The sequence below is a fragment of the Bison bison genome, unplaced genomic scaffold (genome assembly GCF_000754665.1).
Source record: "Bison bison bison isolate TAMUID 2011002044 unplaced genomic scaffold, Bison_UMD1.0 scf7180017864249, whole genome shotgun sequence".
NCBI classification, from domain to species: Eukaryota; Metazoa; Chordata; class Mammalia; order Artiodactyla; family Bovidae; genus Bison; species Bison bison.
Window position 1 is genome coordinate 485,083 of NW_011494821.1, and position 14,569 is coordinate 499,651.

Sequence of the window (14,569 nt, forward strand, 5' to 3'; positions counted from 1 at the left end):
GAAAAGAAATGCAAAAAAAAAAAAAAAGCAAAATGGGTGTCTGGGGAGGCCTTACAAATAGCTGTGAAAAGGAAGTTTAGATGCCATAAAACCTGGGCATTTTGCACAGGAAGAACCTAAGACCCAGAGACATAAGAATGCTGGGTTAGTTCCAATATATGTCCCACCCATTCACACACTATGTCCCTTTATAGGATCCAGAATTTTCTCCCCTCACTGAGACTAAGAAATCCATCAGTATGAGAAGTGTTGTGTGTGTGTGTGCGCGTGTGCGCTCCATCGTGTCAGACTCTGTGACCCCATGGACTATAGCCCACCAGGCTCCTTGGTCCATGGGATTTTCCAGGCAAGAATACTGGAGTGGGTTGCCATTTCCTCCTCCAGAAGATCTCCCTGACCCAGAGATTGAACCCCAGTCTCCCAAGTCTCCTGCACTGGCAGGCGGATTCTTTAACTGCACACGTGGGAAGTGCATGGGAAGCACTGGTTCTTTTAAATAAGTTTTACTGGTTCTCCTAAAAAAAAAATATGTTACTCAAAAAGGTAGCTGGAAGCTGTACAATGACCATGCTTTATTTCCTCTGCTCTGTAATTTTTATTTTCACTAGTAGCCTCCATATAAAATAAAACTACCCACTCAGTTACCTCAACCTTGATTTAGATTAAGGTCTCATAAGCAATTAAGAATTTTAGAAAGTACTAGGACTTCCCTAGTGGTCCAGTGGCTAAGACTCCGCGCTCCCAATGCAGGGGGCCCAGGTTCTATCCCTGGTCAGGGAACTAGATCCCACATGCCACAGCTAAGAATTCACAGGCCACAAGTAAAGATGTCAAATGCCACAACTAAAACTTGGCAAGGCAAATAAATAAATAAAATTTAAAAAAAAAGAATTTTAGAAAGTATATAATAATACCATAAAACTAATACCATAAAACATAATCATTATTGACAATAAGCACTCATCAGAAAAATTGTTGGCCTTCAGTTGCTAAGTTGTGTCCGACTCTTTGTAACCCCATGGACTGTAGCACACCAGCCTCCTCTGTCCTCCACCGTCTCCCAGAGTTTGCTCAAATTCAAGTTGATGGAGTTGGTGGTGCTGTCTAATGATCTCCTCCTCTGCTGGCTCCTTCTTCTTTTGCCTTCAGCCTTTCCCAGCAACAGGGTCAGAAATATATGCCATCTTAAAACTTTCTACCCAGATAGTATAAATGGAATAACTCATAGCTACACATGTTTTTCAATTTTACCTAATACTTGTAAGAGCTAGTTTATAAAGATTTATAAAATTTAAATTGTACCAATTTAGTTGAACACATGTATGGTTTAGTCACTAAGTTGTGTCTGATTTTGCAACCCCATGGACTGTAGCCCTCCAGGCTCCTCTGTCCATGGGATTCTCCAGGCAAGAATACTGGAGTGGGTTGCCATTTCCTTCTCACTTTTATGTATTTTTAAATAATAGTGTGGTGTAACTTTTCTGACCTATAAAGCAAATACAGGGAATTTAGAAAGTGACGTTTGTTTTAGCCTTTTAAAAAGATATATCTAGGGGATTTCCCTGGTGGTCCAGTGGTTAAGAATCTGCCTTGCACTGCAGGGGATGTGGGTTCTATCCCTGCTTGAGGAACTATATATCACACACGCTGCACAGCATGGCCAAAATTTTTTAAAAAACTTAACAAATAGAACACTGTCAATTTGGTATTATCTCTATCTAGCCCCAGCCTAGCTAGTCTTTGCACTTTTCCTTTTTTTTTTTTAATATTCATTTATTTGGCTATGCTGGGTCTTAGTTTTGGCACAAGGGGTCTTCCATCTTCGTTACAGCATGCAGGATTTTTTTTTTTTTTCCCTTGAGGCATGTGAATTCTTGCCCCGTGGGCATGAGGGATCTAGTTCCCTGACAAGGGACTGAACCAGGGCCCCTAGGTTGAGAGCTTGGGGTAGCCACTGGACCACCAGGAAGTCCTGCCACTTCATCATCTTAGGTTTTTACAAGTGCTCACTGATTTCTTATAATTAAACAAAATAGACACTCCGTTTAACTTGGAAGATTTCATGACCTTTATAATACCTCAAATTCAAAGATACTCCTTTCTGAAGGAAACTATTTTTCTTTGTTATCCTTGAAGTATGTATAGTGCCAATCCTTGGGGGACTGATAACTTTGGCAAGCATACTATTTTTTTTTAATTAAAGTTCTTTGGAAGGAGTGATGCTAAAGCTGAAACTCCAGTACTTTGGCCACCTCATGCCAAAGTTAACTCATTGGAAAAGACTCTGATGCTGGGAGGGATTGGGGGCAGGAGGAGAAGGGGAAGACAGAGGATGAGACGGCTGGATGGCATCGCTGACTCGATGGACGTGAGTCTCAGTGAACTCCGGGAGTTGGTGATGGACAGGGAGGCCTGGTGTGCTGTGATTCATGGGGTCACAAAGAGTCGGACACGACTGAACGACTGATCTGATCTGATCTGATGATAGTTGATTTACAATATTGTGTTAGTTTCAGGTGTACAGCAGAGTGATTCCAGGTTTTTTGCTTTTTTTTTGTAGGTTACATTACATTACTGGTTATTGCAAGATATTTGGTGTAATACCCAGTGCTATATAGCAAATCCTTGTTGCGTATCTATTTTATGGATAGTAGTTTCTATATTTTAATCCTATACTCCTAATTTGTCTCCTCCACGTCCCTCTGGCCTCTATGGAGAAGGGGGTGTGGCCTCCAAGGAGAAGGGATGCCTCTGTGGGTGTGACTTCCAGGACCCTGTCATACCCTTACTTACAGTTCTTCCGTGGCTGTTCCCTAAGAGTCAAGCCTAATTTCCTGATGTGAACCACATTGTTCTGGAGACTGCCCCTCTTTCCAGGCAAGAATACTGGAATGGGTAGCCATTCCCTTCTCCAGGGGATCTTCCTGACCCAGGGATCAAACCTAGGTCTCCTGCACTGCAGGCAGATTCTTTACCATGAGCCACCAGGGAAGCCCCTTTGGGTTCTCCTAGATAGACCCCTTGGAAAAGACCCTGATGCTGGGAAAGATTGAAGGCAGGAGGAGAAGGGGATGACAGAGGATGAGATGGTTGGATGGCATCACCTACTTGATGGACATAGTTTGAGCAAGCTCCAGGAGTTGGTGATGGACAGGGAAGCCTGGCATGCTGCAGTCCATGGGGTTACAAAGAGTCAGACACAAGTGAACAACTGAACTGAACTGAGATAGACCCCATCATTAAACTCTACTCCCACCTCTCCTGTTTATTTCCTAAGAAATTTCAAGAATCAGAAGAAGAAGAAAAGAAGTTTCAAGGATCAGACCCAGCTTCAGCCATATGTCTTCTGCCAAACTAAACAGAATCAGAAGCAAGAAGCAACTTTGATCGTACTGTAAAGGAAACACTTCTGGCTTGTGTTTACTGTTAGTTTCTATTTTAAAATATCCAGACAATCATATTAAGAAATCAAACTTCCTAGTTTATTTTTCCAAAATTTTAATCAGATACAGAAGTTGGATTTTACTGACTCCTTTGTTGTCGCTTGTTAAAATAATGAGATTTTTAGTACTTTTCCAGCTAATCATTTTTATTTGGTGCTTCTCAACTGATGAAGTGCAAATGGGTTACAGATAAGGATCCTTTGGGAAAAACACTGAGGCCAGATACCTCCAACTGAGAGCAGTTTCTGTCATTTAACCAGTTTCCTTCCATTGATCATTTTCTAACTGAGTGAGTCATGAAATGAAAATTGTGAGAACTGCTGTGTTAATGTTAATTGCTTCGTGTTGTGTCTGGTTTCAGGACACGTGGTGAATCCCACCCAGTTAGAAAGTTATGCTGTATATTCTTCTGCCAGTATTGGACTTAGGATGTGTGTGTGCATGTTTAGTCACTACAGATGTGTCCAACTCTTTGTGACCCAATGGACCATAGCCCTCCAGGCTCTGTCCATGGGATTCTCCAGGCAAGACTACTGGAGTAGGTTACCATGCCCTCCTCCAGGGGATCTTCCTCACCCAGGGATCAAACCTGCATCTCCTGCATTGCCGGTGGATTCTTTACCACTGAGCCACCGGGGAAGCCCTTGATTTAGGAGTTTGGACTAAATTCTTTTCTTTCCTTAGTCTAAAATGCCATTTTTCTTGTCATTAAACTCAATTTAGGTTCAAAGTCATACTTGATTCTAAAGGTATAGAGTAATATGTATTATACCCTATTCTATTCTTGAAACTGTTTGTATAAATGTGGCTATTACCTGCTCAATGGGAGATCTGAATGATCAAGGAGGAAGGACGGGGGCGGAGAGGAAGAAATGGAATGACTTCCCTAGGTGGTGTATCTAAAGTCAGATTTGTTTACAGTGGGTGTGGACAGTGGAAAGGTGATTTGGGAGAAGATGGAAGTTGGGAAGAGGATGGGGTTGGAGGAAGAGGGCTGAAACAACCCACGGCTGGGGGTGCTCATATGGCCACGCTGTTTTCCACCAGGCTGGGCCGCAGGTATTCGTAGGGCCAGTCCAGCTGGGCATTCCGGATCTCTATGTCTTTTTCCAGGGCAGCCAGCTCCTCCCTGAACTTCTTTAGCACAGCCTTGGGCTCAGGGCCTGAGAAGTACTCTTCCTCATGCTGACCCAGAGCCACCTGGGACAGAGAGAAAAGGCAGTTGAGAGCTTTACTGCCCCTCAGTTTGGAGTGTCACACCTCCCTGTACCTGCCCCCTTCCTCAGGACCCGGCGCCTAGCTCTCACCATGATGGGCTGGCGTCTGCCCAGTTGCCAAGTGATGGACATCTGGAGAGAAGCCTGATGGAAGTTCGGCAGTGTTGCCATCACTTTCTCCAGTGTCACATCCTTGGTGGTCGGTGGGGGCAGCCGCATTGTGCAGGGTGCGTTAGGGACCCAAGAGTACCAGTCCAGCTATAGAGGGCAAATATCTAAACTCACTGTCTGCTAAGCATGAGAATCCCTTAGGCCACCTGCACATGGCCGCCTTCCCCACTCCAGGCACAAATGCCCAGCTGGCCCTCTGTGATAAGTACCTGGCCCAGGTGAGTGGAGGAGTGCTGACCAGTGCAGGTGAAGATACACATGGTCACAAAGTGGCAAAGCTGGTCCTTGGACTGTAGGGTGACGGGAAACCCTGCAGTGGATACGGAGAGTTAGAAACTGGGAGGCCAAGGCTAGAGGCAGAGCTCATAGGAACTGAGGAGGAGAACGAGAGGTGAGAAGGAGACCAAGGGCTCTCAGCAACCATGGTGGGGAGTGACTTGAGTGTGGGTTGGGGTGGTGGAAGCAGGGAGATTTTGGGGAGGGTCCCACTCAGTGGGGTGCTAGTGCAGCTCACACTGGCTCACAGGGACCAAGGATGTCAAATGTTCAAGTATTAAGCAAGCCAAATGACATCACCCTGGTAGCCACGATGGGACTATTTACACCATGGGGATGGGCAAATGCTACAAATCAGGGCTCTTTGTTTTGTTGTTTTTTCTTGGAGAGCAACCACTGGTCCCACTGCATCTGGGACCTAGAGGGGCTCCCCCTGCACAGGATGGAGACCTGTCTCTAGCTGAGAGGAAAAGGAGTCTGGGAAAGCTTTGGGTGTGTTCAAAGGAGTTGGAAATGCTTCTGGAGGTTCCATAGAAGTAGAGAAGATTCTGGGAAAGTTCTAGGGAAGAGTCACATGTTGGAGTCTTGGGGCTCATCCTACCTCGGTCCTGGGCACCCAGCAGCCCAATCTCAGTGATATCTCGACACCAGGCCTGCAGCTCAATGTCGTCTCTCACAGACTCGTCCGTCTTATAGTGGAGACTCACAATCCCCTCCACGTAGCTGCCAGTGGAGGGGTCAGGGCGGGAGAGTGGAGGCTGATGACATGGAGCCCACAGGCCCTTTACGGTCCTTACCTATGTGGACAGGCCAGGGCCCGCAGCCCCCTTGCTGGGGCACAGACCTCCTCTTCTCCCAGCCTCCCCCCACCACCAGCCCTGCCTTCCTCCCACCTCACCGAGAGAGAATTTCCCAGAGCCTCAGGGCATCTTGGGCATAGAAAGAAGACTTGACTCCCAGGAGCCCCCGGTCAGCCAGGTCATCAGGGGGACAGAAGGAGCTATAGGTTAGAAAGGCTCCTGCTCGCTGGAGCAGCTCCACATGGCCGCCCCCACCTGTGCTCACCACCTGAGAAGCAAAGACAGCGTGGTCAGGCAAATCCACCTGCCCTCAGGCCAGAGGGAGCGTGAATCCCACTTCTCTCCTTGTACCTGGTCGAAGACTCCCGAGTCAGAGACCAGCCCAGTCCTGGCCCGGATGTTAATTTCCATGGTGTATCGCAGGTGCGGAATGAGAAGCTGGAGGGAGAGGAACAGGGAAGGACAGGGTCAGAAGACAGCTGTGGCTGGTCCCTGAAGGAAATATGGACTGAAAAGCAGGAAAGGTGCCAAGTCTTCAGGAAAAGCAGACTGAAGTCCAGTAGCCTCTCGACAATAATGTTCTTTGATGATTGAAGGAAGCCATTCTCCTTTTCTCTTCATGTAAGACCATTCAAGGTCTAGCTGAATGTTTCTCCACTGTGTTTTCATTATCATTTTTCTAAGGAGGCTTCTGAGATTTTTTTTTTTGTACTCTCACCTGCCCCATGACATTTAGTGCTACAGATATGCCATCTGTAATGTACTTTATGTATGTATGTCCTTTATACAAAAAATAAGATTTTTTGCCTCCCCCAGAACATGATCTAATCTACTACCTCCAGAACTTCACCCAGTTCCCTCCCCTTTGTCCATTACACTCACTTTCTTTCTGTCCTTCAAACACACCAAGCTTGTTCCTGCCTCGGGAACTGTTTGTTCCTCTGCCTAGAGCAATATGCCCCTTCCTCATCCTATGACTGGCTCCCTTTTTATTATTTATTGATTTTTGGCTGCACTGGGTCTTCCTGGCTGCACTCAGGCTTTCATTAGTTGAAGCAAAGGGGAGCTACTCTCTTTTGGGGAGCAGGACTGCTCACTGTGATGGCTTCTCTTGTTGTGGGGCATGAGCTCTGGGCATGTGGTCTCAGTAGTCGTGGCCCACGGGCTTACTCCTCAGCATCTTCCTGAACCAATAATTGAACCCATGTTCCCTGCACTGGCAGAGGGATTCTTAATCACTGGACCACCAGGGAAGTCCATCCATATAATTTCATTCTTTCTTCCACTTCCTTAAAGGAGCATTTCCCAACCACCCAGTCTAAACTCACTATCGCATCACCCTGCTCTGATTCTCCGCAGTGGACTCATCACAGCTGATCTATTACGATACTGTCTGTTAGCCCTTAATGGAAATGACAACCCCCAAAGACTAGGACCTTGCCTGTCTTGCTTAGCACTGGCATCTAGAATGCCTTTTTTTTTTTTTGCCACGTCAGAGGCTCTCAAGAAAAGTTAATGGATGAACACCCTGTTCTAACTGTAATAAGCCAGGCTGCTCTTGTTGACCTGAGCCCCTGTAACTGGCCTCTGTGTTACTACTATTTGAGAACCCTTCAAAACTGACTGGAAAAAGTCTTCTATATTATTTGCACGGTCCCCTCTTTTTGAGGGAATCCTCAGTCATTTGTGTATTCTGTTTATATACTGTATATGTAACTGTGCTTTATACATAAGAAGTGTAAGATTTCTCACTCCCCACCCTTCACCCTCCCACCACTCCCCACCCCATTAGGGAGTCACTTTTATCTCCTCACAAGTGATATGGTTAAAAATGCAGAGCAAGCCACGCTCTCACGTCTTGTTCACTTGTCTTTTATTGGTTTTCTCCCCAAACGCTGAGACTCCATGGAAAAGGTGCCTCCAGAGATGGAACCTCACTGTGGGGTAGAGAGTTTGGGGCAGGGGGAGGCGGTTTAAAGTGTTACCTTGAACATAGGATGTATAGACGGAAGGCACCTCATGGTGGCCACAGCGATGACCTCAGCCACCAAGTGTCCCCTCAGGAGATGAGAGTGCAGCTCGTGAAGCTGGAAGTCAGAGCTCCGTACCCAGCATTTGGCCAGGAGCCAGGTCATCGGGGGATCCGTGGGCAGGAAAAGCGGTGGTGGTGGGGACCCCTTGTGTGGCAGTTGGAGCTGGAGCAGGGACAAGAGTGGGGGGAAGGGAGGGGTGAGGGCCAGTGCACAGCAGACTCCCATGCCCCTTGCATGTTTAAACGCTTCCCTCTCTCTCCAAAGTCACTTAGCATTCTCTATCTGACCGCTACCACTCCCCTACAGCCTGGGTTCTCTCACCTGGATGGCCATGGGTAAGAGTTTCCCATCGGGCTGCAGTTTCAGCATAACCAGAGGGGCAGCCACATACTGCTGGGTACACAGGATGACGTTGGCCTTGATCCCATCCAGCAAGGAGAAGTCAGCTTCAAATAGCGTGCCTTGCTGGATGGGGGCAGAGGGCAAGGGCTACATCAACATAAGGCATCTCTTCCTGCCTTGATTCCCCGAAGGAAGAAAGAACTAACTTGTTTCCATCACCTATTTAATACTGGGTAATGGTTCCTGTACTTACGGCCTCATATAATTCTTAGGTGCACTTGAATTAGCCCCAGGTTTATGAAAGAGGAAACCGATGATCAGAGAGGATAGATATGCTGCCTGAAGTCACACAGCTTATAAAACAGCAGAGCCAAGATTCAAGCTCAAGTCTGTCTCACCCAAAATCTCATGAGTTTTCTCTTTTTTTCAAATACACTGTTATTTGGGGGGAGCTGTGCTGGGTAACTCTAAGGCTCTTAATACTCATTAACACTAAGGCTCTTCCTTGCAGCACCTGGGCTTTCTCTAGTTGCAGCATGCAGGCTTAGTTGCATCACAGCAAGTGATTTCTTAGTTCCCTGACCAAGGTTTGAACACACGTCCCCTGCATTGGAAGAAGGGTTCTTTACCACTGAACCACTAGTAAAGTCGCCTGAGTTTTCTCTCTGAATTGTTCCGTGCTGACCCCATCAAAAACCCCAGCCCTGATCCTGATTCTCTTATTCCACACTCTCCCTAAATCCCCAGTTATAGGTCTTCATTTTGACTTTGTCACCCATCACATTCTCTCCCTCCACAGCATGCTATTCTCATTAGGAGAGGAGAGTCATGGAGGGTCACCCCAGGATCAGTCAAGATTTCTACTGTGGAATTCCATCTTGCCATCTGGCAGCATGCTGGGTCCACAGTGGACCCTACGGCAGCACAAACGCTGACCCCACCCCCATTCCTCTGTGCCATCTCCTGAGGGCTCTTCTGTGCTCACCTGGAGCTCCTTCTCCAGCTCGGCCTGCAGCTCCCCCATCCCTGGAGGAAACTCCAGGCGGGCAGGAAGGCGAACGGAGCGTCTCAGCAACATGGGGTTGGTGCCGTTGAGAAACTGGTACCCAAATAAGGCATCCTCCTTCCAGGAATCCCGCACCCGCTCTGGGGATGGCATTTGCGGAGCTTGCTGTGGGATCTGAGCTCCTGGTCCTTCCAACCCCCACCGAACCATTCCCACTTGACCCTAGCCTACCAGGCCTCTGGTCTCCCATCCCTGGTTCCTTAGAATGGGTAGTATCTGGGAGTAAGGGTCTTGGGATAAATACTGGGGTAGGGGTACTAACCAGCCAGCTTGCTCTGGCCACACCAGAAAATCCTGTTGAAGTCATCCAGACTTTTCCAGCAAGTCAGAATGTTTAAAGAGTCTTTGATGGCTAGGTCTGCCAGCCTTTGAGGAAGGATGGTGAAGAGTTTGTTATTCTCAGAATCCAACTTTACAACCCCATGCAGCCCTCTTGGGCTGGTCCAGCCCTGTGAAGTCCACAAGCCTGGACTGACCACTGGACCAGGAAACATCCCTGTCACTCGGCCTGCCTTGTTCTTACCCCTTGGTCAGTGAGGCCTCAAAGTCAATTCTTTTGTCCTCTAGAAATCTCTCATCTACAGGAAGGTCATTTATTGTGGCCCCAGCTATATTCAGAATTAACCCGTCCTTCCAGTTACCCCACCTGCAGTGGAAAAGAAACCAGGCATTGGTACTGGGGAAGGGTCGGCAGCTCCCGGGTGGGGCCAGGAGGCAGGGGTGGGGCTGACCGGTACAGCTTCCTTCTCTCTGCCAGCTCCTCTTCCCTGTGTTTCTTGAACAGACCTTGAGGGTCATCGACCACAGTGCGACCTGAAAGTGAGGAGAAGGGCACTGGCTATAAGGCTCCTCCTGAGAGCCTCTCCCCTGTCCCTGCCAGGGGACCCTCAGCCCACCCTTGTGGCTGGCCCCTGACCCTTCAGCATCTCTGCCCTCTCCCAGCCTCCACTGCCCTGTGCCAGCTACTGCATCCTGCCTCTTCTGTGACCCCAAAGGCCAGCTCCCTTCTCTCCTCCCCCTTAACTTCTCTCCAGCCCCAGGCGTCTTACACTCCCAAGCCCCCCGCGGCTCACCGGTGCCCTCGGGCAGGCTCAGGATGCCATCGCCCTCCACCCAGCGATAGCACGGGAACCTGAACTCGTTCCCACTGGCCCCGGGGCCCTGCACGGAGATCCAGTTGCAGAACCACGCATCATCCGAGAGGAAGTGCCGTTTGCGCAATTTCACGAACAGCAGCCGCCCCAGGTACTCGGACACGTCCACCTGGAATTCCACCTCCTGCCGGAGACAAAAGAGGATCAGCAAGCGGGGCTTTCTGGAAGGGATCCTCGGATGAGCCCTGGATGCCCTTCCCTCTGGGCCTCTGGCAAAGCGGCGCAAAAAGAGCCAGAGAGGAAGCGGGCGCGAGCACCAAGCAGTTGGCTCCACGACCCCATTCTCGGTTATAGAATTCCTCAGCCCCGGGTGAGGTGGGGGACAAAAGATGGAGAGGGGCATGACTCCCCGAAGTCCCTGATTGTGTGGAGCACTGGGCTGCGCCCTGGGCGAGCTCACTGGTGACCAGACAGTTACCGCGTCCCCCTACCCTGTCACCAGGGCCGTGGGCTCAGCACTTGTGGCTCTCCGGCTCTGGAGCACAGACTCCATAGATGTGGCGCAGGGCCTTAGTTGCTCGGAGGCATGTGGGATCTTCCCAGACCAAGGATGGAAGCCAAAGCTCCTGCATTAGCAGGTGGATTCTTTACCACTGGTCCCCCAGGGAAGCCCTGGGGGGATGTTTTAAGGGTGGGAATGTATTGGGAAGAAATCGCTGACTGCAGAAGGGCTTGGAGCTGGAGCAATGAGGCGGGCGAAGAGGAAGAAGGTGATGTAGTAGGCTCGAGGGGACATTGGCCGTCAGAGTGGGATGGACATCAGGGCACGGATTCGAGAAATGTCTAAGAGATGAACTGGACTACGCTGGATTTTTGGTTAGACGCAGGCGAAAAGAGGCGGAGGCGCGAGTGCACCTGGGAGAAAAGAGGACCGGTTTGGGAGGTGGGAGGAGGGGAGGACCTCACGTGAGCACGGTTCTCTGAAGCGTCCATGGGATAAACGTCGGGTCTGGGGGTCTTGGGGAGAGCCGGGTGGGAGATGGAAATCTGGGAATCGGCGGAGGCAAAACGTAACAGGGGCGAATACCAGGTACATGTGATGGGAAAGAGGGTGGGCCGGGAAATAAGAGTGCTCTCAGGCGGCTTCTTCCGTTCTCCCCCGCTTCCCGCGTCCCCATTCCCGCTCCATCCCGGAGATAAAACCTGCAAGGTCGGAGATCTAGCAACCTTACAGAAGATCTGAAATAGCAGCTTCTAAGAAGAGGAAACAGGAGACCGATGTCCGCTCCAAGGACCCCGGAGTTTCCGGAAAAGACCGAGTTCTGAAGAACCACGGGACTATCCCAATTCCAAGCAGGCCGGGCAGAAGAACACTTATTGAGCACTTGCTGTGTGCCGCGTCCCGCACTAAAGCGCTTTACCCAGCGGCCTCCGAGCTCTCTCCGGGCTGGGGGCGTGCGCCAGGAGCCGCCGGGGAAAGCTGGAGGCCATCTGGGGCGCGTCTCTTCTCGGGGACTCGCGGGCCAGGGGGCCAGGGGCGCAGCGCACCCCGCCCGGCTCTGGCCAGCTCACCTTGCCCCTCGCCGGCCGCAGGCGCCACCCGAGCGCCGCCTCCCCGTGCTCGCCGACCAGCCACAGGTGCACCTGGTTATTGGAGCCCGCGCAGAACGAGGACCCGGTGGACACGCGGACGCGGTAGAGACCCATCTTGCCCAAAGACGTTTCCCCCCTACTGAGGGGGAAGAAGAGAGAACGCCAAATAACGGGGCGCGAGACCCCGCCCTTCCAAAGCCTTGCGCAGTTCAGGGTGTGGGTGGCAGATCTCCAACCAGCCCGGTCTGGCCACGCTCTGGGGCCCCCAGCTCCGCGCCTCCCAGAGCTAAGCCCTGATCTCGAGAAGGCGGGGCCCTGGCAGGGGGCGGGGGGAGTGTAGGGCGCGCAAACCAGTATCTTGGTGGGAGGAAGATGGTAGGCTCAAGCAGATGAGAATTTGGGCAGAAAACCTGCAAGAAGAAGGAATCGATGTATGGCCCAGCAGACAGATGATGTGGCTGGAAGCCCCCTCCATCTAAACACACACACACACAAACTCACGAACATGCGTGCCTCCCAAGTTGGCTCACCTCTGCTAGGGGTCGTGGTTAAGGTTGCAAGGGAAGATGGAAAGGGCAAGGAGATGTGGTCATCACAGCATTTGTGTGCCAAGTAGTCCCAGGAAAAGAATAAGAACTGTTCCAAGAACAGGAAAGACAGAGCAGCCCATCTGGCTGCCCAGGATAACCAGGCAGAAAGGAGGTCCAACCAGTTAACCAACACTGGCACTCACACTCTGTGACCAAGGAGAAAGAGGGTCCTGAGATGCTGAGTTAGCCACATGCCCTAAAGAGAAGCAAACACATCCCTCCTCTTCCAGGATATGAATGCACTAGACGCCCTCTTAACTAGAACAAGATATTAGTGGTGCATACATAAGTCAATTTATCATAATGACAAAATCAGGAGTTCCAGACTGGCCAAGTGAAACTAAAGGAATCCATCATTTCAGAGGAGAAAGAGATTGCGGAAATTAAAAAGTTATACAGAAAATGAAATTTTGAGGTAACAGGAGAAGTTTTACTGGAGCAAAGATAGCTCCTTGGGAGAAACAAGCTTCAGAGGCCCAAGCGTGAATCAACCTGCTGAGAAGCCTGAGATTCTGTAGTCTCAGTGCATTTGAGGATCTGAGACAATATTCTTCAGAAGAAATGAGGGAATCTGGCAAAATTTCATTAACACCAAGAAAATATCTGAAGTATTTTAACAACCTTAAGAAAGTATCTTATTCCTAGAAAAAAACAAGAACAAAGAAAACCAATGAAGTAATTAAATCCATGATATTGGTGTTCGAAAATAGATATAATGACAATCTTTTAATCATTGCCTTTGTGATTCTTTTCTGTACTATTTAAAGTGTGTTCAAAAGAATCATCATATTAAATTTGTAATTGCAGTTTAGATTTTTTTAAGGAAATTTAATCAACTCTGCAATCAATGTTTAAATATTAAAATGTGAATGGGATGGGGTGGCAGATGGGAGGGAGGTTCAAAAAGGAGTGGATATATGTATACCTATGACTGATTCATGTTGAGGTTTAACAGAAAACAACAAAATTCTGTAAAGCAATTATCCTTCAATAAAAAAATAAAAAATTAAATGTATTTTTCAAAGTTCTGTTTATAGATATATGTTTAGTAAGTCAGGCATTAAGCAAAATACGGATATTTGTGGGGTGTCCTCTTCAAGGACAAACATTTTCCTCAAACTTTAAAAACTCTGTCAACGATGAGCATATGTGTCCACAATAAGCATAGAAAAATAGCTGAAAGGGTGGACATGAAAATATTAGCAAGGGTTATTTCTATGGAGTGGGAAAAGGTGGAGAAGAGACTTTCAGTTTTTACATACTTTAGAATTTTTCAAATGTTTAGAGAAGCATGAGTTATTTTCATAATCTCAAAAATTTAATCTTGAACAAGATTCAAGGCTATAAGAGAAATGCTATCATAAAAGCAGTAACTATAATCAAGTGTGGCTATAAGGGAAGCCCCAAAACTGAAGTTCCAGTTTTCTTTTCTAAATGAAATTCAGAAAAATTGAAATATAGTGGATAAAAGTCATTACCTGTAGCAATAGCACGAACATAATACTTTTCTTGCAGATTAAAAGTGTGATTGAGGGACTTCCCTGGCGGTCCAGTGGTTTGGACTCCGAACTTCAACTGCAGAGATGGTGAGAACTAAGATCCCACATGCAGCACAGCGCAGCTAAAAAGAATAAAGCAAACCCAGGACATTTTCCCTACTTTTGGTTTTTTGTTTCATTTTTCTCTTTAGAATTTTAAAAATGAACTTAGTTGCTGCATGTGGAATCTAATTGCCTGATCAAGGATATCTTAACCACTGGACCACCAGAGAGATCCTTCCCTCCCCCTTTGAATAGGAATGACTAGGTTCAGTTCAGTTCAGTTCAGTCGCTCAGTCGTGTCCCACTCTTTGCGACCCCATGAATTGCAGCACGGCAGGCCTCCCTGTCCATCACCAACTCCCGGAGTTCACCCAAACTCATGTCCATAGAGTCAGTGATGCCA

The 14,569-nt window shown here is 48.5% G+C and overlaps 1 protein-coding gene and 1 long non-coding RNA gene across 3 annotated transcripts in view; one reads left to right on the plus strand and one right to left on the minus strand.

Annotated features, from left to right (window-relative positions):
- LOC104993950 overlaps window positions 1–14,569 on the plus strand; it is a 109,905-nt gene that overhangs the window by 93,550 nt on the left and 1,786 nt on the right. The gene's annotated exons all lie outside the window — the stretch shown is intronic.
- Window positions 3,571–13,329, minus strand: LOC104993943 (arachidonate 15-lipoxygenase). 2 transcript variants are annotated; one of them, XM_010847368.1, is made up of 14 exons: window positions 12,015–13,329; window positions 10,422–10,626; window positions 10,080–10,161; window positions 9,872–9,994; window positions 9,611–9,714; window positions 9,268–9,428; window positions 8,262–8,405; window positions 7,893–8,102; window positions 6,259–6,345; window positions 6,006–6,175; window positions 5,709–5,830; window positions 5,041–5,141; window positions 4,751–4,918; window positions 3,571–4,643 (listed from the first exon to the last, which is right to left on the minus strand). In XM_010847368.1, exons 1-14 carry the CDS (start codon window positions 12,147–12,149, stop codon window positions 4,464–4,466), a joined length of 1,992 nt encoding a protein of 663 aa, XP_010845670.1. In that variant the 5' UTR covers window positions 12,150–13,329; the 3' UTR covers window positions 3,571–4,463. The 2 variants fall into 2 exon arrangements, with proteins under 2 accessions (XP_010845670.1, XP_010845669.1); XM_010847367.1 differs by lacking the exon at window positions 12,015–13,329 and having other exon boundaries at window positions 10,422–11,013.

Excerpts from the sequence above, each read along its gene's own strand:
- LOC104993943 (XM_010847367.1), bottom strand. The coding sequence starts at position 10,845 with ATGCCCCTCTCCATCTTTTGTCCCCCACCTCACCCGGGGCTGAGGAAT. Across the intron at positions 10,162-10,421 it reads GAGCCTGCCCGAGGGCACCG|GTCGCACTGTGGTCGATGAC; the intron begins GTGAGCCGCGGG and ends CCTCACTTTCAG. Across the intron at positions 8,103-8,261 it reads TCTTACCCATGGCCATCCAG|CTCCAACTGCCACACAAGGG; the intron begins GTGAGAGAACCC and ends TCCCTGCTCCAG.